This window comes from Centroberyx affinis, unplaced genomic scaffold (assembly GCF_046629955.1).
Source record: "Centroberyx affinis isolate AG114_WGS23_722 - 3 ecotype Tasmania unplaced genomic scaffold, CSIRO-AGI_Caff_v1 ptg000287l_1, whole genome shotgun sequence".
Classification (NCBI taxonomy): domain Eukaryota; kingdom Metazoa; phylum Chordata; class Actinopteri; order Beryciformes; family Berycidae; genus Centroberyx; species Centroberyx affinis.
In genome coordinates this window covers 177662-204607 of record NW_027278966.1, presented here as the reverse complement: position 1 = coordinate 204607, position 26946 = coordinate 177662, and the positions used below count along the sequence as shown (strand labels likewise).

Genomic DNA, 26946 nt, shown 5'->3' with positions numbered 1-26946 from the left:
ATACATATGACCTATACTTTTTTTTGGAGAGGTAATGCTTTTGTTTGGCTGACGTGCTCTTATGATGATTTTATGTTCCAGTTAAGCTGATGAGAGCACTGGCACAGGTTTGAGGACTGTTCAGCCAAGCAGCAGAGCTGGATAGAATTATCTTTACCCACAGCAGCGGCTTCTGATTAATACATTAATGCAGGGTTGTTGTTTTCCCTGGGTCAGCTCTATATAGGAAACCAACTCTCTCCTGTCTCTCTCTCTTCCTCTCTCTGCCCTCTCTCATTTTAAAGGAGAGTTGGCAGTCCGCTCCCTTGAACATTTTCCTTATTTTATTGAGTCAGTTGGACAGCTGAAATGGACAATGACAGGCACAAGACAGAAGGATCTGGCAGGAATTGGTCCCAGGCCAATAGGGGTATAAATAAGTTGGAACTGGTTCTCTCTTCCCCATAATAATCTTGCGTTTTTCTTTTTTTTGTCCTTCCAATTCAGGCAAGGAATATTGCAGTTTGCATTGAATTCAAGGATTCTGACGAGGATGATGCCCAGCCACTGAAGGTGCATTTACTGTACCACCAACTGCTGAATTCACTCAGTACTCAATTTTGTTACTTTATGGGCATGACTGTTTATCGGGAACAATATTGCCAAAGCAGAATACAAAATGTAATATTCTAAAAACCAGGAAACAGCAGTTTATACATTCAAACCCTATTGAGAGGATTAATTATTTGGTTGAAAAACATGTACTATCTCTCTCTCTCTCTCTCTCTCTCTCTCTCTCCCTCCCTCTCAGTGTATCTATGGTCGTCCAGGAGGTCATCTGTTTACAAAGCAGGCCTATGCAGCCGTCCTGCATCACCAGCAGAACCCTGAGTTCTACGATGAGGTGAGAGGAGACATCCATCCATGCTTCATATGCTACTTCTATTCTTTAATCTTTAATACAAAATTGACCTTTATTAGTTTAGTTGATATCCATACGTGCTTAATACAAGTAAAATGAATGGCTGAAAACCCTCAATGGGGAAAGGAAGAGGCGTGACACGCTCAGAATAAAAAATAATAATGCATTTATTTGTATTTAAGGCAGCTCCTCTCATCTCTTCTCATGTTGTTTGAGCACGGTTCAACATAAATCCTCAATGGAAATGCTCCACAGGCGTTCTTCACTTTCATTTTCCTGAACAAAAGCTTCCTCTGTATCAGGGAACCAAACCCAGGATGTGTGTTTTTTCCTCTCTTTCAGATAAAGATAGAGCTGCCTACTCAGCTGCATGAGAAGCACCACCTTCTCTTCACCTTTTACCACGTTAGCTGCGACAGCAACAGCAAGAAGAAAGACCTGGTGGAGGCTCCAGGTAGGCTGCAGCTTTCAGTCATCTAAGTAGTTGTAATTGGAGAAGTTGGTGTCCTGCTGAGGGAAGATGAGTATACTGGGATCCCAAAATCCAATATATTATAATGATAAATAGACTGATAAGTGAGTATACTCAGAAAAGGAGGTGGGTTTACATCATATACCTGTTTATACCCTCGACTGCACGATACAGTTCAATTAAAATGCCATGGTTTGATCACCATGTTGACTTTACAAAGCACTGCATTAATTCCCACACACACTGCATGACTTCCCTGAAGCGTTCCTCTCTTATCTCTCTTTTTCTTCACTTATTCACTGTACCTGTTCTCGCTCCACAGTGGGTTCAGCCTGGCTGCCCCTGCTGAGGGATGGCAGGGTCATCATGAACGAACAGCAGATGCCCGTCGCCGCCAATCTGCCCGCCGGGTACCTCGGCTCCCAGGATGGCGTCACCAAGGTAACCGAGAGGGGTGGTGGTGGTGGGGGGGGGATCTTATCACTATGACTCCAGGAGGAAGAGTAAGTCACGGATGTTAATGCTCTGTAAGTGAAACTCCCGTGTATTTCCTATCTCACACTCAAGAGCCAAACAGTTTTCCAAACCGGTTTTCAGGGGATTTAGTGAGGCCAAGACTGTTTTCTCTCATTACTATAGGATCAGATGCAACCAATGGTTATTGGATGAGAGATTATCTTTGGATGTTTATCTTATTAGCTATGATTGGATTGGGACCTTATAGAGATCCAATAGGCTTTCACATCAAATGCCTATGAAATTTGATTAATATTCAAATGTAATCCATTAAAATTAACATTCACCCATGGCAACTCACCAATGAGGCACTTCACAGCATCGTTTCTTTGAGGTTGGACTACTGGGTATACTGTAAATTTACATTAGTATAAATTAATAAAATGACTCATAGAATAAGCATTTTGCAGTTAACTGCCTGTACAAGAAGCAATCTGAAAAATCTGAAGCAAGATTAACCAATAGTGAGTTTACAAGATGTTTTTTTGTATTGTGGTGGTAAGGTAGGACTACTGCAGGAAAAAATGAACACAAAAACAATAACATTTTTCTCTCTAGCTTCACTATTCCAGGGATTTATTTATTTAGCATTGTATTTTTTCTGTTATGGATCCTTGCAACAGCCAGTGTGTCCATTGAAGTGTCTTTGAATTAGATGCTGAACCTCTACCTGCATGCATGTATGTTTGTTTATTTTTGCATAGGCATAGATGTTTATTGTTTTTTTTAGTACTTTAGTCCTAAAACTTTAGTACTTTTTAGTATAGAAGATGTTGAAGACCATGGTCCATCATGGGGCATGCTGCATATTCTAATTGCAGTTTAAAATTTACTGGCATTTTAGACATTTTTATTGCAATTTTAAAATAAGATTTTGAGGTTTTCCATGAGAGCACAAAGCACATTTCCAAGCATTTTGGAGGCGACTAATAGCTTTTTGTGGTGACACAGTCTACGGATCAAAATAGACTCACAAATAAGAAGGCATGAATCAGTTGGTAATTCAATCCAATCTAAAGCTGTCTAAGAAAATGAACAGTGAAGCCATGTGGCCATTTTGAATCCTTTTTTTTCCATCACCATGTTGTAGTTCAGCTGTCCTCATTGACTTCTCACACATATACTATATCATACATGTTTTGACATTCCAGAGATGCCAATTTCCTTAAATTTCTATGCAGTGTGGATTTCATTCAGCATGCAGTGCAGTAATGTTTTTTGTCGTTGTGCCCATTTGTCATTCCAGCACTCTGGCCCAGAGATCAAGTGGGTAGATGGAGGGAAACCCCTGTTCAAAGTCTCTACTCACCTGGTTTCCACAGTTTACACTCAGGTAGTTATAAATATTTTCATCCATCCATCCTTCCATCTGCATGCATATGTATGTGGACTGGATAAAAGCATCAGTTAAATGCCCTTAAAATGTTGACGAAAAATGTAATCAATATTAAAATAACGATATGTTCCCTTCAGGATCAACACCTGCACAACTTCTTCCACCACTGTCAGAGCATGGAGATGTCAGAACAGGCCTCAGAGGGGGAGCTGGTCAAATACCTGAAGGTGTTCACAGCTATCACAACCACATTTCTTCCCTCATGTCTAATGTTCCAAGGAAAACACAACACACCCTTTTCTACTTGTTCTATCAAACACGGCCTCTCTTTTGCAATGCATCTTTGTTTATTTCTCTCTCTCTCTCTCTCTCTCTCTCTCTCTCTCTCTCCAGAGTCTCCATGCCATGGAAAGTCATGTGATGGTCAACTTCCTGCCCACCATCCTCAACCAGCTGTTCCGTGTCCTGACCAGAGCCACACATGAGGACGTGGCTGTTAACGTCACCAGGCAAGACACACACACACACCGACACACACACACACACACATAGAAGCATCACACACAAGCATGAAATACCTGGTTCCCAGTAGCAGAAAGCTATGTGATACAGCAATATTTTCTCTTGCATTAACTGCGGTCAGGATTGAGAATTCTATATTTTCTCTGTTTTAACAAGCTGAAACCGTAGAAAATTATAATAATGATGCTTTCATCCTGTTCTCATTCCAAAGGAGCCAGTTCCCCTGCTTCTCTTCGCTCGCCTGAACCCTTTCAGTCATTAGACACTCCCACCTACGGCTTCCACACTGCATGCGTGTGTTTTATATCTCAGCTGTGGCGAGTCTTTGAAGCTCTGTAGGTAGTGTTTAAATGAGGTGTCGGTGCCTTAGAATAACTGTGTAACTCTTATCACAGGATTGTTCTTTCTAGCTGGCTTCGTTTCCTCCTTTCTCTTTCTCTTATGTTTTTTGTGTTATTATCCATTTCTCTCTCTCTCTCTCTCTCTCTCTCTCTCTCTCTCTCTCTCTCTCTCTCTCTTTCTATCCAGGGTGATGGTTCATGTTGTAGCACAGTGCCATGAAGAGGGGTTGGAGCATTACCTGAGATCTTATGTTAAGGTGCAATATTATTCCACTAGAATCATACTATTGATGATAGAATGTTTCTATATTATATTATATATTATATATTATATAATATTTCACTATAACCATACTCAGTATCGTAACAATTTAGCAACACTTGCATGCATGAAAAATGTTTGTATCTTGACTCTACTGGTATGCTACAACATTAATAATAAGAATGATAATAATAAGAATCATAATAATGTTTATTGTACTTTTCAAAACACCATTACAAAGGAATAAATAAAAACAAAAAGCAAGAAATATAAAAGCAATTCCGAAAAAGCGAGGACTATTAATAAAAAAAATACTCAAAAACAAAGTGAGTTTTACATAATAAATATTGTAGTAGTACACCAGTAGTGCAGCATGTATTTACTACTAATGTACTACTGTACACTTGCAATATGTGATTTTTCCTCTCTCCCCCCTCAGTTTGTGTTTAAGCCGGAGCTGTACACCTCCACCAATGTTAAAACAGTTCATGAAGAGCTGGCTAAAGCCATGACAGCCATACTCAAGCCATCCACCGACTTCCTCACTAGCAACAAGCTGCTGAAGGTAGTCTGCTGCTATTGGTTCCTGATCTGTATTTGTTTTTGTATATGAAGATTTTCATTCTAAAAACAGAAGCGACACCCATTCTTACAAAATGTCTGATAGTACAGAAACAAATTATGGTACTTGTAGGATAAAAGGAATAAACTTAAGTCCATAGTGTTTTGCAAATGAACTTGCAGTATACAGTACACAACAGTATATTTTTCATGCATTGACTCAGTGTTTGTGTTGCAGCACTCATGGTACTTCTTTGAAGCTCTGGTGAAATCAATGGCTCAACATCTGATAGAGAGTGGAAAGGTCAAGGTAGGGCTTGTTTTGATTTGAAGCCCTCCTCTCCTCTCCTCTCCTCTCCTCTCCTCTCCTCTCCTCTCCTCTCCTCTCCTCTCCTCTCCTCTCCTCTCCTCTCCTCTCCTGTCCTGTCCTCTCGTCTCCTCTTCTCTCCTCCAAGCTTTAATCCTCTCCTCCCCTTTTCTATTTTCTCACCCAGCTCTCGAGGAACCAGCGTTTTTCAGCATCGTTCTACCATGCAGTGGAGACCTTGGTCAATATGCTGATGCCACACATCACTCAGAAATACAAGGACAACCTGGATGCGGCTCGCAATGCCAACCACAGCCTGGCAGTTTTCATCAAGGTTGGCACTCCTCCCAGTACCTGCAATGCAGTATTGTGCTTTAATATTTAGATGAGCTTGAAAAATTGCTCTGTGGTTTGGGCAAAAATGTGAAACATTTGGTGTTAGGAATAAACCATCTCTACAACATATTGAATACGGTTAAAAAAAAATAATAATTCAGTTAAATTCTTTAATTTCCCACAAGCATAATTTGGTTTGCAGACTGGATTTAAAAATAAATGACCACATCTGTTATGTTAGATTTGTAATACTGCTGTTCTGTATCTGTCCACTCACTGCATTTGTTCACTTTTCACCCAGCGCTGCTTCACCTTCATGGACAGAGGCTTCGTCTTCAAACAGATCAACAACTATATGAACTGCTTTGTACCGGGAGACCCAAAGGTGAACAGGCTGACGTTAAAGCTAATTTAAAGCCATATACTGTACTTTAAGCCTCCTATAGGTTAGATAGCACTTAATTTGTCAATGGAGATAGGTTGAGAAAAGGTATTAATGTTGGTCTTTCATAGTTTTTTGTGTTTTCTTTTCTTCCAGACTCTGTATGAGTTTAAGTTTGAGTTCCTGCGGGTCGTATGCAACCATGAACACTATGTCCCTCTCAATCTGCCCATGCCCTTCGGCAAAGGCAGAATCCAGAGGTTCCAAGGTAGAACTGCAGAATGTCACTTTTCATCTAAGCGGAGCACATCTCATATTCTCTGCATCCCATTCTCTTATCCCCTCTGCTTTGATGGCGTCCTGTCTTTAATACAATGTTAATCCTATTGATCGATTGATTGATGCCCGCTACAGATCTTCAGCTGGACTATTCTCTGACGGATGACTTCTGTCGAAACCACTTCTTGGTGGGCCTGCTGCTGAGGGAGGTGGGCGGGGCTCTCCAGGAGTTCAGAGAAATCCGCCAGATCGCCATTCAGGTGCTCAAGAGCCTGATGATCAAACACACTTTCGACGACCGCTATGCTGCTAAAGTGAGTTTCTTCAGCTCCCAGCCTCCCTACTGTTCTGTTAAAGTCCTTTCTTTTTTATCAGAGCATATGTCAGATGTAGTATACATGGGAAGAGAAAGCCATTTGGCACATTGTAGTTCATTCCTTGGCAGCCTTGTATATGCCCCGGCCCAACGGGTATTTTCATATGGCACAGGTTTTGGATCAGTCTCTGAGTTTCAAAGGAATTGAGCCTGGTAAATTCTTTATTGGTTGGATTTAAGTTTGAAATCTATCTGAATTTCATAGTTTTATGACTATATGACTCATGAACACCTATGTAATTCCAGAGCCAGCAGGCCAGACTTGCCACCCTCTACCTCCCGCTGTTCGGCCTGCTCCAGGAGAATGTCTACAGGCTCAACGTCAAGGAGTCCGCCCCCCTCGGCAACCACAATGTAAGCCTGACACCTAGTGGTTCAATACTGAATAGCAGCTTGCATTCCTGGTGCCTACGTAGTTAAAAAAAATGACCTGCTGCCTGTCTGAATCTGTAATTATGTCCTGTACTGGATTAATCTGCCAGCTTGACTTGCCACTCTCTTTAATGTTTGCCAAGCACTATTAGCATCCGTACTTGAACTGGAAAGCTGAATACTTTCTTACTCATACCTTGTTGCTGTCACTTGCTTTCTGTCACCAGAATACCAGGGAAGACTCTCTGGTGACGAACTCCATGGTGACTCCTCAGAAACCCGGGAGCTGCCTAGAAAACGCTCTTCACAAAGATGTGTTTGGGGTCATCTCCGGAACAGGTAAAACCCCTCGCCTCTACCTTAACACAGAGAAGTTTACGTTACTTTAACCTCACTGGAGACCTTATGTCTCATCCTTACCTTGAAGGTGACCAAACGCCATGAACCCAAGCTTAATTAACTTTAGAGGGGACTCATTTTACGAAAAATGTTCAACCAAAATGCACTTTTTGATTCAATAATTAATAATTGAGATACTACTACTACTACTACTACTACTAATGTTAGATCACAAATGATAAATAAATAATTTCAAACATAGAGCAGGTGTGAATCCTCTTGTGGCCCTTTTGGTTGGGTGCTCTGCTATCACTAAAACTAATAAATAATGAATAATCATTTTTGTGATTACATAGGAACTTTTGCCTAAACCCACACTTTATCAAACATTGTGAATATTGCAAGAGCTGAATGTGTTTTGTTCCATGTATACTTGTGCTCTGTAGATTCTCCCTTGAAAGCGGTGAGTGATTCAGTTGTGTATGTCCTCCCCTGCGCTGACCTACAACAATGTGTGTGTTTGGTTATGCGTCCCTCTGTCCCTGCAGCCTCCCCCCACACTTCTACTCCCAACGTCAGCTTGGTTCACCACGCCGACTCCAGAGGCTCCCTGGTCTCCACCGACTCCGGCAACAGCCTGCTGGACAAGAGCAGCGACAAGACCAACTCCCTGGAGAAGGTAGAAGGACGGATGGATGACTGGCTGAGTGACTGCTTCATTTACAATATTAATGAATCACTCCATTATTTAATAAAGGATGGCTTAAGATGGTTGCACTCAGAGAAAATATGGAGCATGTGGAATATTAAAATGACTGGTCCTTCATGTTGCTTGCTCTTATAAGGTGTTGCATCATTCTGAGATGCTGGAGGAAATGGGTTAGGGTTAGGGTTTGTGTTCATTCTGTATGCGTCCATGTATGTGCTGCTGAGTTACTGTATGGTTTTTTACTGTTTGGTTTCATATCTGAGTTTCTCTACACTAAAGGTTGACAGTGTGTGAAACAGATGTGACCAAGTCAACTTTGCTCGAGTCTCAAATCAAGTCTCAAGTCTAAATGTAGATTACCAAGTCAACACCAAGTCAAGTCCAGTCCAGTATCAATTTAATATCTTAAAGAAAACTAAATATCTCAGATTTTTCAATGCAATATGATTTTAACAGGATAAAAACTTGGTAAGAGCATCATGAGTCTGATTTCTCTAATCAGTTTCAACTTCAATAAACTCACTCATTCCATACAAATTCAGAAAACAATTTAAATTCAGTCGTCTGCTGGAACAAATCTCATAACTTTCAATCTAAGTCATTTACACAAACACAAGATCTTTTGTCAAGACTTTAGAAACCTTTTTAAGTCATCAAAGTACAAGTCAAAGTCAAGTCCCAAGTCAGCACAATCCAAGATAAGTCAAATCAATCAAATCGTCAAATATTCTCTTCATGCATCAAGTCTCAAGCAATTAAAACTGTGACTCGAGTCTGACTTGAGTCCCCATCTCTGGTGTGTGAGTGAATCAAGTTTGCTCTCAAGGTTAAAAGTTATTGAGGTAGTATGATTGCACAGCACACCCGCCCAAGTGTTTCCATTAACTGCACCCTTGGGAACCCATCCTCTCCTCCCACACCCCTCCTCCCTGCTCTATAACTCCCAACCCCAGCCGAGGGAGAGGTTTACCAGGAGGCACTCGGTCAACGTGCCCCCCCTCCCCCTGGACCCCGAGGACCGAGGCCCACCTCTGAACCGTGCCGCCAAGCGGGTCACCATGGACTTCTCCCTCCTCACCGTGCCGCTGCCTGACCTGCCGCAGGACACTGACAATGATAATGACAAGCCAGCTGCGGGCCAGGCTGCTCCAGCTGTAGGGGTGGATGGAAATAATGAGGAAAACATCCCTATCCAAGTATTCTGTTTGACCCCCAACCCCTCCATCCCACTCTGACCACCTTTCCTGGAATTGTACAGAGTTCAGCAAACTGCCCTTTAGAATATTCAGGAAAACAGTCTATATGCAAATATTGGCTGCTGTATGCCTCATAAGACAATACAGTAAGTTCCAGAAAGTTTAGACAATCACAGGAAAGTGTTTGAAAGTTAATATGGTATCATTTTCTGTGATTGAAAACCTTCCCGGCTCTATGAGAATGATCAAGATTCAGTAAACCCCACCCGTCTGGTGCTCCAAGCAGTTTCAAACAAATGCAAAGACACATTTTTACTTTTTTTTTTTTTGGGATTCATTGGCTGTGGTCACTTTGTTTGTTTGAATGGAAGCTGAAGGGGGTTTTGTTGGATTCAAATTTGCGGTCGGGACATAAAGTACACTGTGGTTTGCAGATATCTGTACAGTACATCCAAAATCCAATTCCTCCCCTCCAGAGTGTCCCACATGAGGGAGTGTGTGTGCTGTGCTCTCCTGTTTTGGGGTTTTTTTTATCGATGGGGAGGTTGAGCTGACCTCATCGTCTTTCCCATTTACTGCATCAACTTCTGTAATGTAACTGTAAATGTGTTTCTTCAAAGCTGCTATAGATGTTGGAGTCTCAAAGCACAGAGCTGAAGCAACAACTGTACTTTTTTTTTGTCTCTTGTGTGCATTCCCCAAAGAAAATACTTGACATTTCTCATCTCTGAAGTTTGGGGTTTGCGGTGATGTCTTTTGATGTTTAGATTCTGTGTTTTTCTATGATTCTTCTATGCCAGCCACTTCGGGTGACTCATCCTGTTTCTCTTTCATTTGTTCTCTCTCTCTTCTTCTTCCTCTCTACCTCCCATCATCAGAACCAGTGTGCATCGGCTCTGGGCAGCACTGTACTGCGCTGTGACAAACTGGACCGGGACGAGATCAAGAACCTGCTCATGTGCTTTCTGCATATCCTCAAGAGCATGTCAGAGGGTAAGACAGCCTGTCTCACTCTCTGCATTTATAAGTAGTCTCCTTCCAGGTCCTGCTTCCAAGATGATATGAACAGTTGGTGAGATATGTTGCGTCTCCACCATGAGTTTGTGTAAAATTACCAGCGAGAGTGTATATACCAACAATTAAACATAAACATACAAAACAAACGTACGGTTTTAGGGCCTTAAAAAGAAAGATTCATAATTTTTAGGTTTTTAGAAGCCTATCCTATTGATCACTGAACAAATCCCATCCTTTCACTCATGCCACAGTTTTATGTCTGAGAAATGGATGCAAGTCTCCTGCTGGAATTCATTAGCAATGCTAGTGCAAGTCAATGGAGAATTGAACCATTACTCTCAATATTTCATACACTCTAGTCTGTCACACAATTCAGTTACTTTTTCTTACTATTGCTATCATGTCTTATTTTTTTTTGTTTATTTCCCTCAGAGGCCCTGTTCACATACTGGAACAAAGCAGCTCCCACTGAACTAATGGACTTTTTCACATTAATAGAGTAAGTACATAGCTATACAGCATTTCTGTGAATACATATGCATATGGTTCAGACCTGGGTCAAATCATAACTAGAAATAATTCTTAGCATTTGTTTTAACCCACTTAGAGTACCAGATGGGTAGAGTGTGTCACCTAAAAATACAATGAATGCCAAAAGGAGTATTCGGTAACATTTATTTCACTCTTTTAAGAGAGATGAAGAGTGTTCAACTAGCTCTTTTTCTATAGTCTGTCATTGCCAATAGTCTGCACCTCTTTGAGTCTAGTGATGTTCTCTTGCTGAGCTCCACTTGTTGTGTTTGTCCCGCAGAGTCTGCCTTCATCAGTTCAGATACATGGGGAAGAGATTCATCGCCAGGTACAGTGAATATTGCTCTGTTGAAGGAAATATTGTAGCTTGAAGTGAGATGTCATCACCAATTTCCAATCTATATATTAATTCTTGAACTGAAACTAACCGTGTTGATAATCTACATTGAAGAACTGACTCACACTCACGCACAGACTCACAAACACCGGATCCTTCCTGAGTCTTTTAACCCTTGCTTTTGGTGTGTTCTCTTGGCTGTAATGCTGCTGGCAAGTTGTTTTGTGGTTATTGCCGCGGCCCCAGGCCCCTCCTGCATGGGTAAGAGCTTTCTCTCTCCCTCACCTTGCTGCCATTTTTTCCTCATTACCACGGCCCAGACTTTCTCAGTGTGTCCCCAGCCATTCATTTGTCTGCTGTGTGTTTTGTCTGACTTCTTTCCTTTTTTTTTTTTTTATCCATACATGCCCAGTGAGGCATCATTATCTTGCCCTAAACCCTTTGTAGTGTCACCTTGAATGATATTTGAAAAGTGCCTTAAAGTTTTTCACGGATGGCGGTGTTGATCAAAGTGTTCATCCGATCCTTTTGTGTTTTTTCATAAACATCCTGCCCTGTGACGATAGTTCAATTGACATACCAGTAATTATGTCTTCTGTTTCTCCCTGCCCAACAGGAGCCAAGAGGGGGCGGGGCCTGTGGCTCCAGACAGGAAGTCTCTGACTCTGCCTGTGTCTCGTAACAGGGCGGGGATCCTGCATGCCCGCCTGCAGCAGCTGGGCACGCTGGAGAACGCTCACACCTTCAACAACAGTAAGCCCCTCCGTGGTTAGTGATGACAAATGACAAATAGTGGAATCATTTCAGTTTCCTCAAGTGTTTTCTTGAGCCTGTGCCTGGAATGTGAGATGAGCTGGATCGACTCAGTTTCCCCCCTTGTTCCAGGCAAAATGAATCACAGAGGCACATTGGGAGGATTTTAATTTTAAATGCCCTTATAAGTCTAGTTTTGTTACATAGTAAAGAATGAACAGCATTTCTAAAGCCAAAGATTTTATGTATGAGCACGGAGGGCTTATACATGGTGTTTCAATCTAAAATTAGATTTATAAAAAAAAATACATCTCCTCTTGCTGGCATGACAATTAAAACTCATTTTGTAAAAACATTTACATTTTAAAGCCTTTGCCTACTAAATTCTAATATTTTGAGGATATAATCATCTATATTTTTGAACGACTGAGTTCTCTCATTTGCCAACTTTTTCTTTAATTGCATGCATAGGTGTTTTTGTAATGAAGCCTTTAAAAGGGGAATTAGGTAATCTGTGACCTTATCAACCTCTATTGGCAGCCAGTAGGAACTGCAACAACATTGACTGGGCTGGAAAGTGAGTTTTGAAAGCCAGAAATCTCAGCAAAAAAACAAACTTAGTGCCCCTTTAAATTTATATCAATAACATGGAGCTTGTGTGTGTGCTTTATGTGCAGTGTACTCTCATACGGACGCAGATGTGAGCAGCCAGTGTCTGCTGGAGGCCAACGTGGCCACAGAGGTCTGTCTGACTGTGCTGGACACACTCAGCATCTTCATCATGGGATTCAAGGTATTGCTCTAACAGCCCGCAATTGATTCACAGTATGGATTTGCCGTGTTGCAGTTTGATGTCTGTCTGTCCCTTTCTTTAACTGTTGTTCATGCTCGGTAGTTTTCTTCCATAGTGATGTGTGCTTGTTGACGTCCTCCTGTGTCCTCAGACCCAGTTGAGTTCGGACCTGGGCCACAACCCCCTGATGAAGAAAGTTTTCCAGGTGCACCTGTGTTTCCTGCAGATCCCCCAGTCTGAGGCCGCGCTCAAACAGGTCTTCACCTCGCTCAGGACCTTCATCTACAAGGTGAAAGGATTGTGAAGAAGTGATTTTACTGCTAGTTGCTAGGATTTTGAGATTAATTCATAAGATGTTCATATATATCTTATCTTCTTAGCTTTGCCTTGATTACCTCTTCTCTTCTTGACATTTTCTTTGTTGTTTTGCCCCATGCACTCTCTCTGCCCTTGCTTTCAATCCCTATTTTCCGTCCTGATGTCCTGATCATATTTCCCTAACACCTCTCATTTCCCTCTATCATCCTCCTCAACCTGTCTCTCTCCATATTTTCCTCCAGTTCCCCTGTACGTTCTTTGACGGCCGTGCAGACATGTGTGCCTCTCTGTGCTATGAAATCCTGAAGTGCTGTAACTCCAAGCTGAGCTCCATCCGCAATGACGCAGCCCACCTTCTCTACTTCCTCATGAAGAGCAACTTCGACTGCACCGGCCGCAAGTCTTTCGTACGAACACACCTGCAGGTGTGTGTGTGTGTGTGTCTGTTTGAGTGTGTCTAAAGATGTCTACATGTTTTTTTTTCTCTGTTTGCATGTAGCGTGTGCCCATGTGTCTCTGAATGTGTTTGTCTGTGTATGTAACCATGTCCTTGTGTGTTGTAAGTCGTGGATTAGTGCAGTGTTGATTCTGTGTGTTCCTCTTCTCCACCCATCCAGGTGGTAATTGCTGTCAGTCAGCTGATTGCTGATGTCATCGGCATCGGAGGAACCCGTTTCCAGCAGTCCCTCTCCATCATCAACAACTGTGCCAACAGCGACAAGAACATCAAGGTGAGAGGAGGCCACCGCCTCGCAGTGAGAGCAAATACACTTGATCAGGCCATTAGCTTTCCCAGTTTTGCTACTCTCTATCACTGATAGTGATTCAACTTATACCCTGTTCCTCAATAACTAAAAAACTAGATGAATCCTACATTAATACAAGCCTCAGTACTTTTTGAGTTCATAAAATTATGACTGTGACCATTTCCACCTGTCTCTCCGTAGCACACGGCGTTTCCCTCGGATGTGAAGGACCTGATGAAGCGCATCAGGACGGTGCTGATGGCCACGGAGCAGATGAAGGAGCACGAGAACGACCCGGAGATGCTGGTGGACCTGCAGTACAGCCTGGCCAAGTCCTACACCAGCACCCCCGAGCTCCGCAAGACCTGGCTGGACAGCATGGCGCGCATCCACAACAAGAACGGAGATCTGTCAGAGGTGAGCGGCAGGAACGTGGTCAACAGTTTAACTTTCAATTGAATGGAAGTCAAAATATAAAGTGAAAACTGCTACTGAATGGTCAACGATAAAGAATCCAGTCCAAATTATTTAATTCAAGATGCTAGATTTAATCCTTTTTGAAAATTACGTTTTTGCATTTAAAAAAGAATCAAAGAATCAACTGGGAACAAGTCAACCTAAACAGTGAGGCAATGTCTTATAGCCAGTTTTTAAAGGAACATTTCACTTGATAAGGCTTTGTCATGCTAACCATCTGAATTGTCTATTTTATCTGCAGGCAGCCATGTGCTATGTGCATGTTGCTGCTCTGGTGGCTGAGTACCTGTGGAGGAAAGGTGAGTTTGAGGATAGAGGAGTGTGTGTGTGTGTGTGTGTGTGTGTGTGTGTCCTCTGGTAGCAGTATGCTGCCTCTACAAAAATAGCTACTGAACATTTGACCTCTGTTCCAACACTTTTTATGATCCTCATTAACAGACATCATATAATGAGTAACTGGGAAAGGTTTACACAGTTGGCATAAGATGAACTCAGAATAATGGTTTAATGAACTAAGTGAAGACTGATTTGACTGATTTGTGGTGTATGGATGCAATATTCTGGGCAATAAAATAAGATATATGTGAAAGTTATTGATCCTACATCTTATGAAAGTATAGATTTTTCCTTACAGTTTGATGATTTATTGTATTCTCTTGTAAAGCGTAATGTGAAATATTTCCTGGCTTTTATGACTCTTTTAGTTTGTTTTCCATACTGGTCAGTTCATTGAGTGGGAATAATTAAGTGAGCACATCCACACATTTTGCTGTGGCCATATTCCACTCTCTCTCTCTCTCTCTCTCACACACACACACACACCCCTAATGCCACCTAAGCACTTGTCCAAGGGTCATCTGTTCATTTCAATGTTGAAGACACACTGCATTCTCTAGATAAGATCCCTTGTTAGGTTTCTTCACATATTAATACTAATACATATTAATACTGGACAGAACGTGGAGGTTATGTGACAGGCTTTTATGATATCTAGTCTCAGTCAACAGTTCAGCACTTCATTGTCAGGATAGAGTGTTAAGAGTGGGTTGAGCTCCATCCTACACCCCTACTTTAAAGCCTATGGCATAAAACAGGGCATATGAGGCATCTTACCTGACTGTGAAGCCCTTACTGTTATCCTTATAGTGAATTTATAAGTATTGGTGGGTGGGGCGGGTGTCACATGTTGGAGTTGAGGGGTTTAATATGCAATATAATATAATAGATTGCTATTTTCCTCCCAATCTCTAAGAGCAACAGAAATTCCAGCAGATCCCAACAGTCTCAAACACAGTGTGGTTCTCCAAGCACAGTGTCATCCTTCTTGTTACATAGAAGTACTCTTATTTATTCTAATACGAGTGGGTGCTAGCTATTTTTTTAATGAATTATCAAGCACCAAATAGTCAAGATAGGGGTGATCTGCAAAAGTGCATCAGATAGGGCTTTTAACCAAAGATCACCCCGATTTTATACATTTAAGAGTAAAAATGTAAAGGCATAGCAAACATAGATGTGTGATTTCTTAGTTTTTTTGTTTTCTTGTTACTTTTAGGGGCAAAATAAACATCTTTTTTACTGTGTTTTTTTCACTCATACCTGTCTGTGTCCCTCTGGTTGCGTATGTTAGGTATGTTCAGGCAGGGCTGCTCGGCTTTCCGTGTCATCACTCCAAACATCGATGAGGAGGCGGCCATGATGGAGGATGTAGGAATGCAGGACGTTCACTTCAATGAGGTAAGGCCTACTATTCTATTCTATTCTATTCTATTGTATCTGTTAACCCAGCTGCACTGAACAAGCATTTAGGATGGCATTTTGATTTCCTCATTGGGATCACGCGCAACACATAATGACTGTCAAGGAGAGCTCTTATCTCTGTATTGAGTATCAATTGCTCTTTAGTTAGAAAATGAACTAAAAAATATTGCATACTCTAGACTTTGGCACGGGGTTTGGCACATCTGTTGTTTCTGTAGAAAATAACTGAGCCGGCAGCAGTAAAAACTTGAGAAATCTGGCAGGGGTTCAGTATCTTGCTCAACGACACTTCCGCAGGTGCAGATATTTGCCAACACAGAGGCTTGTGAGCTTTTATGAGTTGGTCAACAGATCTTTAGGCAGCGCGACACGCTTTTGCCCTCCATCTGTTCTGAACACCTTTCATTTTTATGAGCCACACTCGGTGTCATCCCCCTGTAAAAGGGAGGAACATGACAGATCCATTTCCTCCCCATCTGCTGTCTCTGCTGGAAGCTGTATTTACAGTTCAACATCACTAAAGCAAGTGAAATGTCCCTCTTTGGGTCCGTTCAGTTCTCTAAGCTGAGGCTGCAAAGGAGAGAGGAGGGGAAAGTTTAATGAGGTTTATGGAGTTTAATGGGTTCACCGTTATTGTGTGTGTGTGTGTGTGTGTGTGTTCAGGAGGTGCTGATGGAGCTGCTGGAGGAGTGTGCTGATGGCCTGTGGAAGGCGGAGCGATATGAGCTCATCGCTGATGTCTACCGGCTCATCATTCCCATCTACGAACAGCGCAGGGACTTTGAGGTAAAAACTGTGGACTGGCAATGGGTCATGGGATGATTTATGAGGTGTCTCTGCATGACAAGAGCAGTGTTATCATTATAGCAGCCTGCCAGGAAAATTTGGCGTGTATCCCAGATTGACAAAGTTATATGAATCGCTCCAATAGATTATATAGTACATGATATCTAGCCAATATATCACTGTTGTGGGATGAAAACCAAAATGTCAACTTTTCAGGACTTAAGAAAAGCAGCTTTTAGCTTCACCACCATGCATTTTTCAGTTTATCTAATTGGTTTTGAAAAGGTTTCATGAACCAAAGCGTTATAGAAATATCTCAACCCATAGAGGAGCATGTAATCCTTCATCTGTTAGTTCAGTCGCTAACATTGCTGTATTCTTCATAGAAAATATGAAGGCAGCTGATCAACTAGGGAGCCAGAGAATTGAGATCACATTCAAATAAACTGATCATTAATTAGATCTATACATCATCGCCACAAATACACCATAAACTGTCCAGAATCTGTACTTGTTCCTGTCCTATAACTTTGTTATATGAGTTTGATGGTACTTAGTATGATGTATACTATGAGTTTACATTATATTATGATTCATGCCATTCTAAAAAGTGGGTAACCTGGGCTTAGGTGAGTTTACCCTATCTCAAAGTGATTAAAAACATTTCTTAGATCTTCTAATCTCTTGTGTATCTGTGTTTTTTGTGTACCAGAAACTGACCCATCTGTATGATACGCTGCACCGTGCCTACACTAAAGTGATGGAGGTGATGCATTCTGGCAAGAGACTGCTGGGCACATACTTCAGAGTGGCCTTCTTTGGACAGGTAAGGTGACAAGGCTCCCACATTGATGTCCACTCCCCCCACTGTGATACCAGTGCAACACAACACATTATTACTATGTCTTCATTAATGCAGTAGAGGTAACTAACAGTTTTTGCATAACATGAATGCTAATTCAATCCATAATGTTTATAAAAGCATGATTGTCATCTTAACTCGCCTCTTGCATGCATGCATATACACACTACCTCTCTCACACACATACATACATACTATATCAAAACTCTCTTTTTTAATATTCATTTTTCTGCTTCTCTCTTCCCCCTCCAAGGCTGCGGTAAGTGTGTGCAGGTTCTGGCTGTGTGTGTGTGTGTTGGTCTGACATGCTCTTCCCTTTCCTTAACATTTTGCACTACTTTGAGCTTGACAATAAAGCTAGAATTTGCTGGTGTCTTTAATTTTGCTTCAAAAGCTGCTCCCATAATTCCAGTCTTGGGGACCTACTGAGTGGGAAATCTTTCCTCTAGCATTATTGATTCAACCAATCAATGGCTTGATGATTAGTTGAACTATGTACAGCAGGTGGGAAGAATTTGGGTCCCCAAGATGGCAGAATAAAAATAGTTTTACTCTGCATACTTTTTAGTGAAACACAACAATCTGCAGTCTTGGGCCAGCTGTATTTTATGCATCATTACTCTTCTTCTTTGCTGCTTTTGACTTTTTTTCTTCTAGCCAAGGCAGTTGCCAAAGGCTTCTCTGTATCAGTGTGTTACCATTCGCAAATGCAGATGCCAAAGACAAAGAGCTGTAGCTTACTAAGAATAGCACAGGCTGTCACATAGATGTTATTTTTCACTATGACAATGTGTGTTGTCTCTTGTTAACCTGCCCATTAACCTTGCCCTTAATCAACCATTTTACCTCTGGGATCTCCTTTTAATGATCATGCTGCCTGTCAGTTTCCACCCACACACTGGTCCCTGCACCTTTCCACACATACTTCTGGGCATCTGCCATTTACATTTGGTATGACTGATTAGCTGTTACATATGCTCGAATATCAATCTATAGGTTGATAAATAGGTTGATATTCAAGCATACATAACAGCATGTTTGAAGTATACTTGATACTTTCTTTCCCTCTTTGCTGCATTGTATAAAGTTGTTTTTAACCACATTAGCTTATATATGATTATAGTTTATCCAACATCATATCCCTAAGTTCCTCTCTTCCTTTTGATTGGTTTCCTTTTCAGGCGCTTTTGCTTTAAGTACCTTACTCAAATCTCTCACACAGTATGTGTTCTCTTTGACAAATTATGGATAATAATTACCAGATAATGTGTAATTTTTCCATATGCCGAGGCTGCACATACTGTGTAAGACACTCGCAATTGCGTTTTCAGCTCTATAGGGATTATCAGTCAAAACTTGAAAAAGAATTCCCCCTGCATACTAATGTTGCTTATTTTCAGCACTATGGGTTTTGGCTTTTAAATACATTGGCGCAAAATGAACAATCTAGCAGGTGTAAAGCATCTTTTTCAAGGTCTGTCCTCTGTCTTACTCTGAGAACCTAAAGCTCAAAGCTCAAGATGTGAAAAGAGCTTTTTTTTTAAATAGCTACAGATTGCAGCGCAGCTCAGAATGAAAGAGTTAATTGCTATCGCTCTCATCTCTGACCGCTCTCCTCTGTTCTCCTCTCCTCTGCAGGGGTTCTTTGAGGATGAGGACGGGAAGGAGTACATCTACAAGGAGCCAAAGTTCACTCCGCTGTCTGAGATTTCCCAGAGGCTCCTGAAGCTTTACTCTGACAAGTTTGGTCAGGAGAACGTCAAGATGATTCAGGACTCTGGCAGGGTGGGGTCGAATTTGTGTGTGTGTGTGTGTGTGTGTGTGTGTGTGTGTGTGTGCATGCATACGTGTTTATATGGCAACATAACAGTAAATGGCAGACCCTGTCAGTTGTGCAATGCTCTTGAGAACATGTTATTGTAGGTTTGTAGTGCAGAGTTCAGGGACAGCGTGCAGAACCTCACGGTTATGTAGAAGCGTGGAAAAGTACGCTTCTACTGTTACAACATTTTCCGCTGTAATAAAATTCCTTTTAAGTTTACTGTATATCTTTATGTGTTAAATTGTTTCCTAGTAGGACTTTATTATAGTCCTTTATTATAGTAGCTATACTCAGTTCGTGATAGCTGAAAACTTCCTGCATGGATTTACTTGTTGATTTATACACTTTGAGGCACAATTAGAGGCAGAGTCACTTTAAATGCATACAATAAATATAAAGGAAATTTACATAGAATACGCATATAGTAGGCAGTAGACTACACATATCACAACAAAAAAGCATTCTATCACTTTGTGCATTGTTGCATACACTCAGCATATACTTTCATGTACTTGTTGTATAATGACTCCACACATATCATAAAAAGGTTGGGTGGAAACCTTGTATCTCCAGAATATCAACATTTCAGGAACTAAGAAAATCAGCCTTAATTTAAGCTTGACCAATGTGCAATTTAGAGTTTGTCCAATGGGGTTTGGAAAGGGTTGAAAGGTTGAAAATGTAAAATCTAAACTGAAGTTGCAAGGTTTTCAAAAACAATATCTTGATACTGTCCATGTTCGGGTCAAACCAAAGCATCTTCGTTTCCTCTGCACCCGCAGGTGAACCCAAAGGACTTGGACTCGAAGTACGCCTACATCCAGGTGACCCACGTCACGCCCTACCTGGAGGACAAGGAGCTGGAGGACCGGAAGACCGACTTCGAGAAGAGCCACAACATCCGGCGCTTCGTATTTGAGACTCCCTTCACCGTGTCGGGCAAGAAGCAGGGAGGGGTGGAGGAGCAGTGCAAACGGAGAACAGTTCTCACCAGTAGGTCTCACAGCGCCGGCAGTGATTTGTTATGAGAGCAGTTTAGACTCCTTCTCAGCAGGAGGTTTTATAGTAGTGTTCCTCTACCAGTGAATACCACCCTACATCGAGGAGCTGCTACCCTGCCTGAAGCAATTTCACTCATAGAGGGAGGAGAGGGAAAAAGTAATGCAGACATACAGTAGACTTAATGAAATGAATAACAGCCATTTTCAAGCCAAGTGTGGACACATGGTGATGTGAGCTCATAAAACCAGAATCAGATCTAAAGAATCAGATCAAAATGACAAGAATAACCATAGCCTTGTGTTCATTTAGGAGTTTTAGTGTCACATGAATGCTGAACAATTCTGGGGGGGAAACATGTTACATAGGGCTCAAATTTTGGGAAATAAATGTTATTTAGGCCTACAATCTTTACTCATGCATTTTGAAAGGTTGCTTTACTCTGTTTTACTCCCACATGACGCAGGCGTTTATCAGTGAACCCACTCAAGTCTAGTCAGCCAGTCTTATCAGCTGCATTATCAGGAAACACAGAACAAAAATATCTTCCTGGCAGCAAAATCTTCCTGGCAGCTGTCTGTTATTGTTGATTAGAATGACCTTCCATAGATGTCTCTCTTTAATGTTAGTGAGCTGAAGTGTTAATCAGCTCAGCCTTAACAAGGCGGGGTTTATTACTGTCCCGTCCACCTCATCCCAAAGTTCAGCCGTTATCTTGCCTTGTTAATAATCATGCTGACTGATAGTGACATGGCTGTATGACAGAAGGACTCACTCATTGATTGTGTTTAAATGTCCTGGATAAGGTGTTATTTGCAGTAAGGAAATAAGCATTGGCATAATTTCTAAATATCTCTGTATACATGAAAAAACAGAATATTCTGAACATTACCATGGAAACAGAACTCACATAGACCACAAAACCAGCAGTAAACAGGAAAAGATGTTTACATGCCTCAGTATACAAGCTAATACCAGCATATTCCTGCTATCATACTTTGTGTTTTGCCTTGACTGGGATTTGTGTTTATCTGGCTATTGTGAACAAGCTATAGTGTTTGTAAGCACTAGTTCTTAAATTATTGAATATCCTGAATGACATAATACAGAGTATCCTTCATATCTGAATATTAAGGTTGTAACAGTCGCAAATATGCCTACTATGCTTTTGGAACATTGTCTGGTTGCAGTAACAGATTAAGTCACTGGGTGGCGCTCCTTGTTTTTACTGAGAGTTACAGTCACAGTTTTGAGTACTACTCCCAGTCTGTCTCCCTAGAGTAGCTTGTGTCTTCAGTAACGATTTGGTGCGTGTTAAACTATATCAGTCTACATGTATGTTGAGAGATTATAGTGCCGTAGAGACCAGGCATTGTATGGTTGACAAGTATAGGTGAATAAAGTGGTACATGTGTGAAATCCCAATACTGACGTCGTCTGGCTCTGTCATGCTATCTTGGAGCAACCTAAAGCTAATGTAAGCTAAAACACGACCAAGAACGTTACAAGGTGCATGTAAAGCCACGTACCATGTAATTCCATCATTTCTTGCAGGATTGTCTCTTTTTCCACATTTGTATAATGTTTTTCCCAAGGTTTATATATTTGTTGTTGATAATATACAGTATATATATATTTTCACTCTCTTTTTTCTGCAACATTTTCCTTCAGCTACATTTTTCTCTCCTTTACCCCTCTGCTACAATTTCTCTTCACTCTCTCTCCTCTACTTTCTCCAATTCCTACCTTTGACCCCATTGACCACACCCTGTTCCTCTCTGTCCTCCCCTTCCTCCTTCTCTCTCCCCCCATCTCCCTCCAGCCACCCACTGTTTCCCGTACGTGAAGAAGCGCATAGCGGTGATGTACCAGCACCAGACGGACCTGAGCCCCATAGAGGTGGCCATAGATGAGATGAGCGCCAAGGTGGCCGAGCTGCGGCTGCTGTGTTCGGCCTCTGAGGTGGACATGATCCGTCTGCAGCTCAAACTGCAAGGGAGCATCAGTGTTCAGGTACAGATGACCAGGTTATACTCCATCACATTGTTATTTAAAGGGTTGCAAATCTTATATACATTAAGGACTCATTACATGCATTAATATCATCCTCAACAAGTACAACAAACAAACCTACAAACTATGTATTTCCTCCTATAGTGAAAAGGTATCCGAATATATTCATGATAAACTGTTATGTTTGAATCGTTTCAATGCTTATAAACCAATGTATTGCATGATCTTTGACCTCCATTTTCTTCCAGGTGAATGCTGGTCCGCTAGCCTATGCCAGAGCCTTCCTAGACGACAGCAGTGCCAAGAAATATCCCGACAACAAGGTCAAACAGCTCAAAGAGGTCTTCAGGTACTGATCATGGACGGAAGCATCCACATATAAAAAAACCTCCTTCCTTCCACTCCACATCAGCTTTGCCTCTTCCTTTGTCTAACAGAGACCTGAAATCAATGTTGAGTCCAATGTAGTTGTCATAGCCTCCCATTCTAAACTATGATGCTGATGCTTGTTTTTTTGTTTTGACCTACATGTATCAATTGTACATATAACAGAGACTTGCTGTTTTGAATTTAGAAGTTATTGCATTGCCTGTCAGTGAAGTGTCTATGGAGATCTGCACTTGCATATCTACTTCAGTTACATTACACGTGGTTTATGAGCTCTCCTACCACGTTACCTCCCTGTTGACTGTATATTGCTCCAGATACGCTTTTACTTAAAGGTCCAGTGCAATGAGAATTGCATTTCTCTATTTCATGGTATAATTTAACAAAGAAGTTATCCAAATTATTTTAACTGTCAGCATTGTGGAAATTTGAACTAATGCCTTTTGAAAATATCACCCTCTGGTTGTCAACAGAATCAAACAGATTTAGCATTTCAATCTTCTTCCTGGTGTGAATGATGTCACCTACACCCAGGTTTTGATGAATGCTTTGATTGGCCAACAGTATGCATAGTTAATCAGGTGTTCCATAGTCTGTCTGACAATATCCAGTCAGCTACTTGCCAAAGTAGCCAAAATCGCTGTGCCTCCATTGAGGCTTTCACTCAGTCCTGCAAGCTTTCTACCATCTAACCATCAAAAACTGAAAAAAATGATGCTCAATGTGTTAGAAGTCAACATCAAACTTTTCCTGACTGAGTTGAAATCATTGCACTGGATCTTAAATAATATTCTAATATTAAAATGTTTGTGTATTTCTCTTTAGACAGTTTGTGGACGCCTGCGGCCAGGCGCTGGGGGTGAATGAGCGGCTGATCAAGGAGGACCAGCAGGAGTATCATGATGAGATGAAGGCCAACTACAGGGACCTGGCCAGGGAGCTGTCCAACATCATGCATGAACAGGTGGGGCAACAAGCAAGGCAACATATAGGACCATAACCTGCTTGAGTACCAGGTGAATGTGGTTTAACACATCTGCACTATTCAGATAGTGTCAGGTAAGTTTTCAGTCACAGAAAAGTCACAGAAAAGTATGCTAAGTTACCTGGTTTCTGACACACATTGTATAAGCCCCACCCACTTGGCACCTAGTTAGGCTAAAACAAGCTATTAAAAGTATTTGAACCAGGTCTGATGTGAATATATAAAAATTTTTAAGTCCACAAAAGAATTTGTGTAGCTTTGTTATAACACACCTCTGCTAGTATATCTAGCTGCCAAGTGATACTCAGACTAAGCCTGAGCAAGACTTACTAACATTACACACAAACATGTCAGGCAGGATGGTGCCCAAACAGATGGAATCCTGTCTAACCGATTCAACTAATAATTTGAATCACTGAGAGCTTACATTGATGTGAATGTGAATGCCTAACTAACCTTGCTCTCCCACACCAGTAAATCATCTTGTCTATGTGAGACACCCGTATGCTACAAAATAGAACAAAAAACACAGGACAGGAATACATTTAGGAGCATCATACTTTGAATTTTGTCACATATAGCTCATAACACTGCCAGGATTAGGGGTTTGGTTCCTTCTGGGACCATCCAGGCTGGAAATGCATGCTCATGTTCCTGTAAGGTGCTTTGGATATGCCACGTGTTAAAGAAATGCTGTTTTTCGGTATTTTTGGTGGCATAATTCTTCTTTTAGGAAATGGTAGCACTGTAGGAAACTGTCCTCTACTGTAATCCTCTACATGTTGTCACTAACCACCTTGTCATCTCCTGCTTTCTTTGTGCTGGCCTGAGCAGATCGGATGGTAATGCTGCTTTTGTCCACTTTTGGTTATACTTTACATAGAAACAGAAATATTAAACTTAAATTAACATGTATGTGTGCATTTCACTTTTAGAGAGGATACATATCTTTCCTAATCTTTTTAACTTCCCTCTCTCATCATCTTTTTTTGTATAGATTAACCCAGTGGAAGACGGCACAAGGAGCTCTCTGTCCGACTCTATGGGCATCTTTAATGCCATCAGCGGCACGCCGACCAGTGCCAACCCACATGGCTCGACCACCATACTCTGATCCGGACCCTTCACCCCCGACTCATGCCCCCTTGACCGCAAACAATTGTCTAAAGTACCTGCCAGTCAAGGGCTTTGCATCAGTCTGGACATATTTCATGTAACTTAACATAAACTGAAGCCATCAACCACTGGCATTTTTTTTCTCCTGCTACTTTCATACATCCTATGCTCATTGAGACAGTTGGAAAATGTGATATTCACCCCCTGTATCAGTTGGACCATTGCTCTTGTTTCCTATGGAGACTCCAGTGAATACTATTGACTTTAAAGACTTTTAGAACAGCACAGGCATGACACCATAGGCTTATTGTCAGACTTGGGGCAAGTAATATTTGCATATCCTTTTTATAGTTTGTTTAATCCTATTTAGCTATCAGATGGCTTAACATACAGGATGAGACACTGAGTGGCAGAAAAATAAGACAATCACAGGAAAATAACTGAAAGTGAACTTAGTATATTAGTATCCTATACTGTGATTGACAACTTACCTGACATTATCTGAATCGTCCTGGTGCGTTAAACTCCACCCATCTGATGCTCCCTGTAGGTTAAAACAAACATGAGGAGTTATAGTATTTGCAAATCCTATTTGACCCAAGTCTGCTCTTTACAGGGATCCTACCCCTCCTTCCTTTTATCTTTTTTACTGTAGGGCTCCCATCCATGTACAGTGTTTGTCAGAGAGTGTTTCAAGAAGGCAGAAGTTTTTATTGGAAATAAATGCCACCACTGTAACCACAGATACATTCTTCTGCCGAGGCACAGTATTTTTTCATCTAATTTTTCTATTGCTATCCACTGAGGCCGTGTTACAGCAGATGCATTTTTTTATGTGCAGTATAAGCATCAGAATTAGTCTTTTCTGTTCCCTTGGACGTGGACATTTTAAAGAAATATTCACTCTATTTTAGACCGATGGACTTAAGGTGACATGTTTAGGAACTGACTAAGGCCAAGTGAACCACAATGTTCTAACCTATTTTCTGTAAAGAAAAGTGTGTGCAATATTTTCTATTGTTACCAAGGCTACCTACTGCACAGAAAACCACTCTTGCCAAAGACATAAAAGAGAGACTGTGCAATGCAAGACAAGGGTGTGACAATGTGTGTTTTCTACCCCTTTGTTTCTTTGTCTGTCCAGTAGATGCCTTTTTATTATCTCCGAGGTAAAAAAAACAAAAACATTTTTATCTAATAACTGCTCTTGTAAATATGTTCGAAACTTTTAAATAAATAAAATCTGTGATAATGTCTCGTTCATTATACCTCATTTTAGTTTTTTCATGTATGAAACATCGACACAGATCTACAGTACACAACTATACCCAGACACAAATAAGAAAAGAAAACTTGAGAAAATAATTTCCTACAAATCATCTCTGTATATCTGATTTTCATTGACTTGAATTATGTTGCTGGAGTGTGGTGACCCAAAAACATCTAAATACAAAAATCATCTTTTTGGCTGGTGTGGTTTTTAATTTTGTCACAGGCATTGCTATTACCATTGCTATTTTTCACTCTTAATATTTTCACTTTCCTGTATTTTTCCTTTTGAAATTGTAGATGCCCTAGGCGTCATTTCTTAAGCAGTTCATCAGGACCAAAAACGAGTCAAGGGCCCACTTGTGGTGGCTCCCCACTTGATGTATCATAGTATCATGTTATGGGACCCCAGGGTGCGCCGACACAAGTGCTGAACTAAAAAGTTAACAGATCTTAAGGAAATGGGGAAAAAATCAAATTGTCTTGAAAAATCTAACTGAAGTATCACTTTGCTGAGCTTTTGGGAAGTCCATTCTGGAAGTTTGCAATGAAGAAGGGTAAAAGCGTTTGTCTCCTTAGTTGGGTTTTGCAGAGCAGATGGGATTGTAGCCCCCTAAGCCCCTGTCTTGTTTCAGATCCAGCCTGAGACATCTCTTATCTATGAGGCAGCAGCTACCGATCCCAACTGTCACTCTAAATAAGGCCCACAGCAAGTCCTGCTGGAGCACTGCAAGAGAGGAGTGTAGATAAAAACCCTCTAACAGTCA

The 26946-nt window shown here is 41.2% G+C and overlaps 1 protein-coding gene across 1 annotated transcript in view; it reads left to right on the top strand.

Annotated features, from left to right (window-relative positions):
* The window catches only part of LOC139640344 (dedicator of cytokinesis protein 9-like), a 50267-nt gene extending 24137 nt beyond the window's left edge, over positions 1 to 26130 (top strand). Inside the window, exons 17-52 of the mRNA XM_071514538.1 lie at positions 487 to 552; positions 791 to 883; positions 1244 to 1355; positions 1696 to 1814; positions 3136 to 3222; positions 3363 to 3452; positions 3619 to 3734; positions 4276 to 4345; positions 4790 to 4915; positions 5150 to 5221; positions 5406 to 5552; positions 5856 to 5939; positions 6093 to 6204; positions 6351 to 6529; positions 6838 to 6961; positions 7204 to 7302; positions 7851 to 7981; positions 10086 to 10200; positions 10657 to 10723; positions 11036 to 11083; positions 11709 to 11845; positions 12523 to 12638; positions 12790 to 12927; positions 13199 to 13381; positions 13574 to 13687; positions 13904 to 14119; positions 14421 to 14478; positions 15810 to 15916; positions 16604 to 16726; positions 17439 to 17552; positions 19227 to 19373; positions 20193 to 20403; positions 22232 to 22422; positions 22671 to 22771; positions 23635 to 23773; positions 24792 to 26130. Coding sequence (XP_071370639.1) covers positions 487 to 552; positions 791 to 883; positions 1244 to 1355; positions 1696 to 1814; positions 3136 to 3222; positions 3363 to 3452; positions 3619 to 3734; positions 4276 to 4345; positions 4790 to 4915; positions 5150 to 5221; positions 5406 to 5552; positions 5856 to 5939; positions 6093 to 6204; positions 6351 to 6529; positions 6838 to 6961; positions 7204 to 7302; positions 7851 to 7981; positions 10086 to 10200; positions 10657 to 10723; positions 11036 to 11083; positions 11709 to 11845; positions 12523 to 12638; positions 12790 to 12927; positions 13199 to 13381; positions 13574 to 13687; positions 13904 to 14119; positions 14421 to 14478; positions 15810 to 15916; positions 16604 to 16726; positions 17439 to 17552; positions 19227 to 19373; positions 20193 to 20403; positions 22232 to 22422; positions 22671 to 22771; positions 23635 to 23773; positions 24792 to 24908 — 4269 coding nt within the window. The 3' untranslated portion in view covers positions 24909 to 26130. The remainder of the gene's footprint in view (positions 1 to 486; positions 553 to 790; positions 884 to 1243; positions 1356 to 1695; positions 1815 to 3135; positions 3223 to 3362; positions 3453 to 3618; positions 3735 to 4275; positions 4346 to 4789; positions 4916 to 5149; positions 5222 to 5405; positions 5553 to 5855; positions 5940 to 6092; positions 6205 to 6350; positions 6530 to 6837; positions 6962 to 7203; positions 7303 to 7850; positions 7982 to 10085; positions 10201 to 10656; positions 10724 to 11035; positions 11084 to 11708; positions 11846 to 12522; positions 12639 to 12789; positions 12928 to 13198; positions 13382 to 13573; positions 13688 to 13903; positions 14120 to 14420; positions 14479 to 15809; positions 15917 to 16603; positions 16727 to 17438; positions 17553 to 19226; positions 19374 to 20192; positions 20404 to 22231; positions 22423 to 22670; positions 22772 to 23634; positions 23774 to 24791) is intronic.
* The last annotated feature ends 816 nt before the right edge of the window (positions 26131 to 26946 follow it).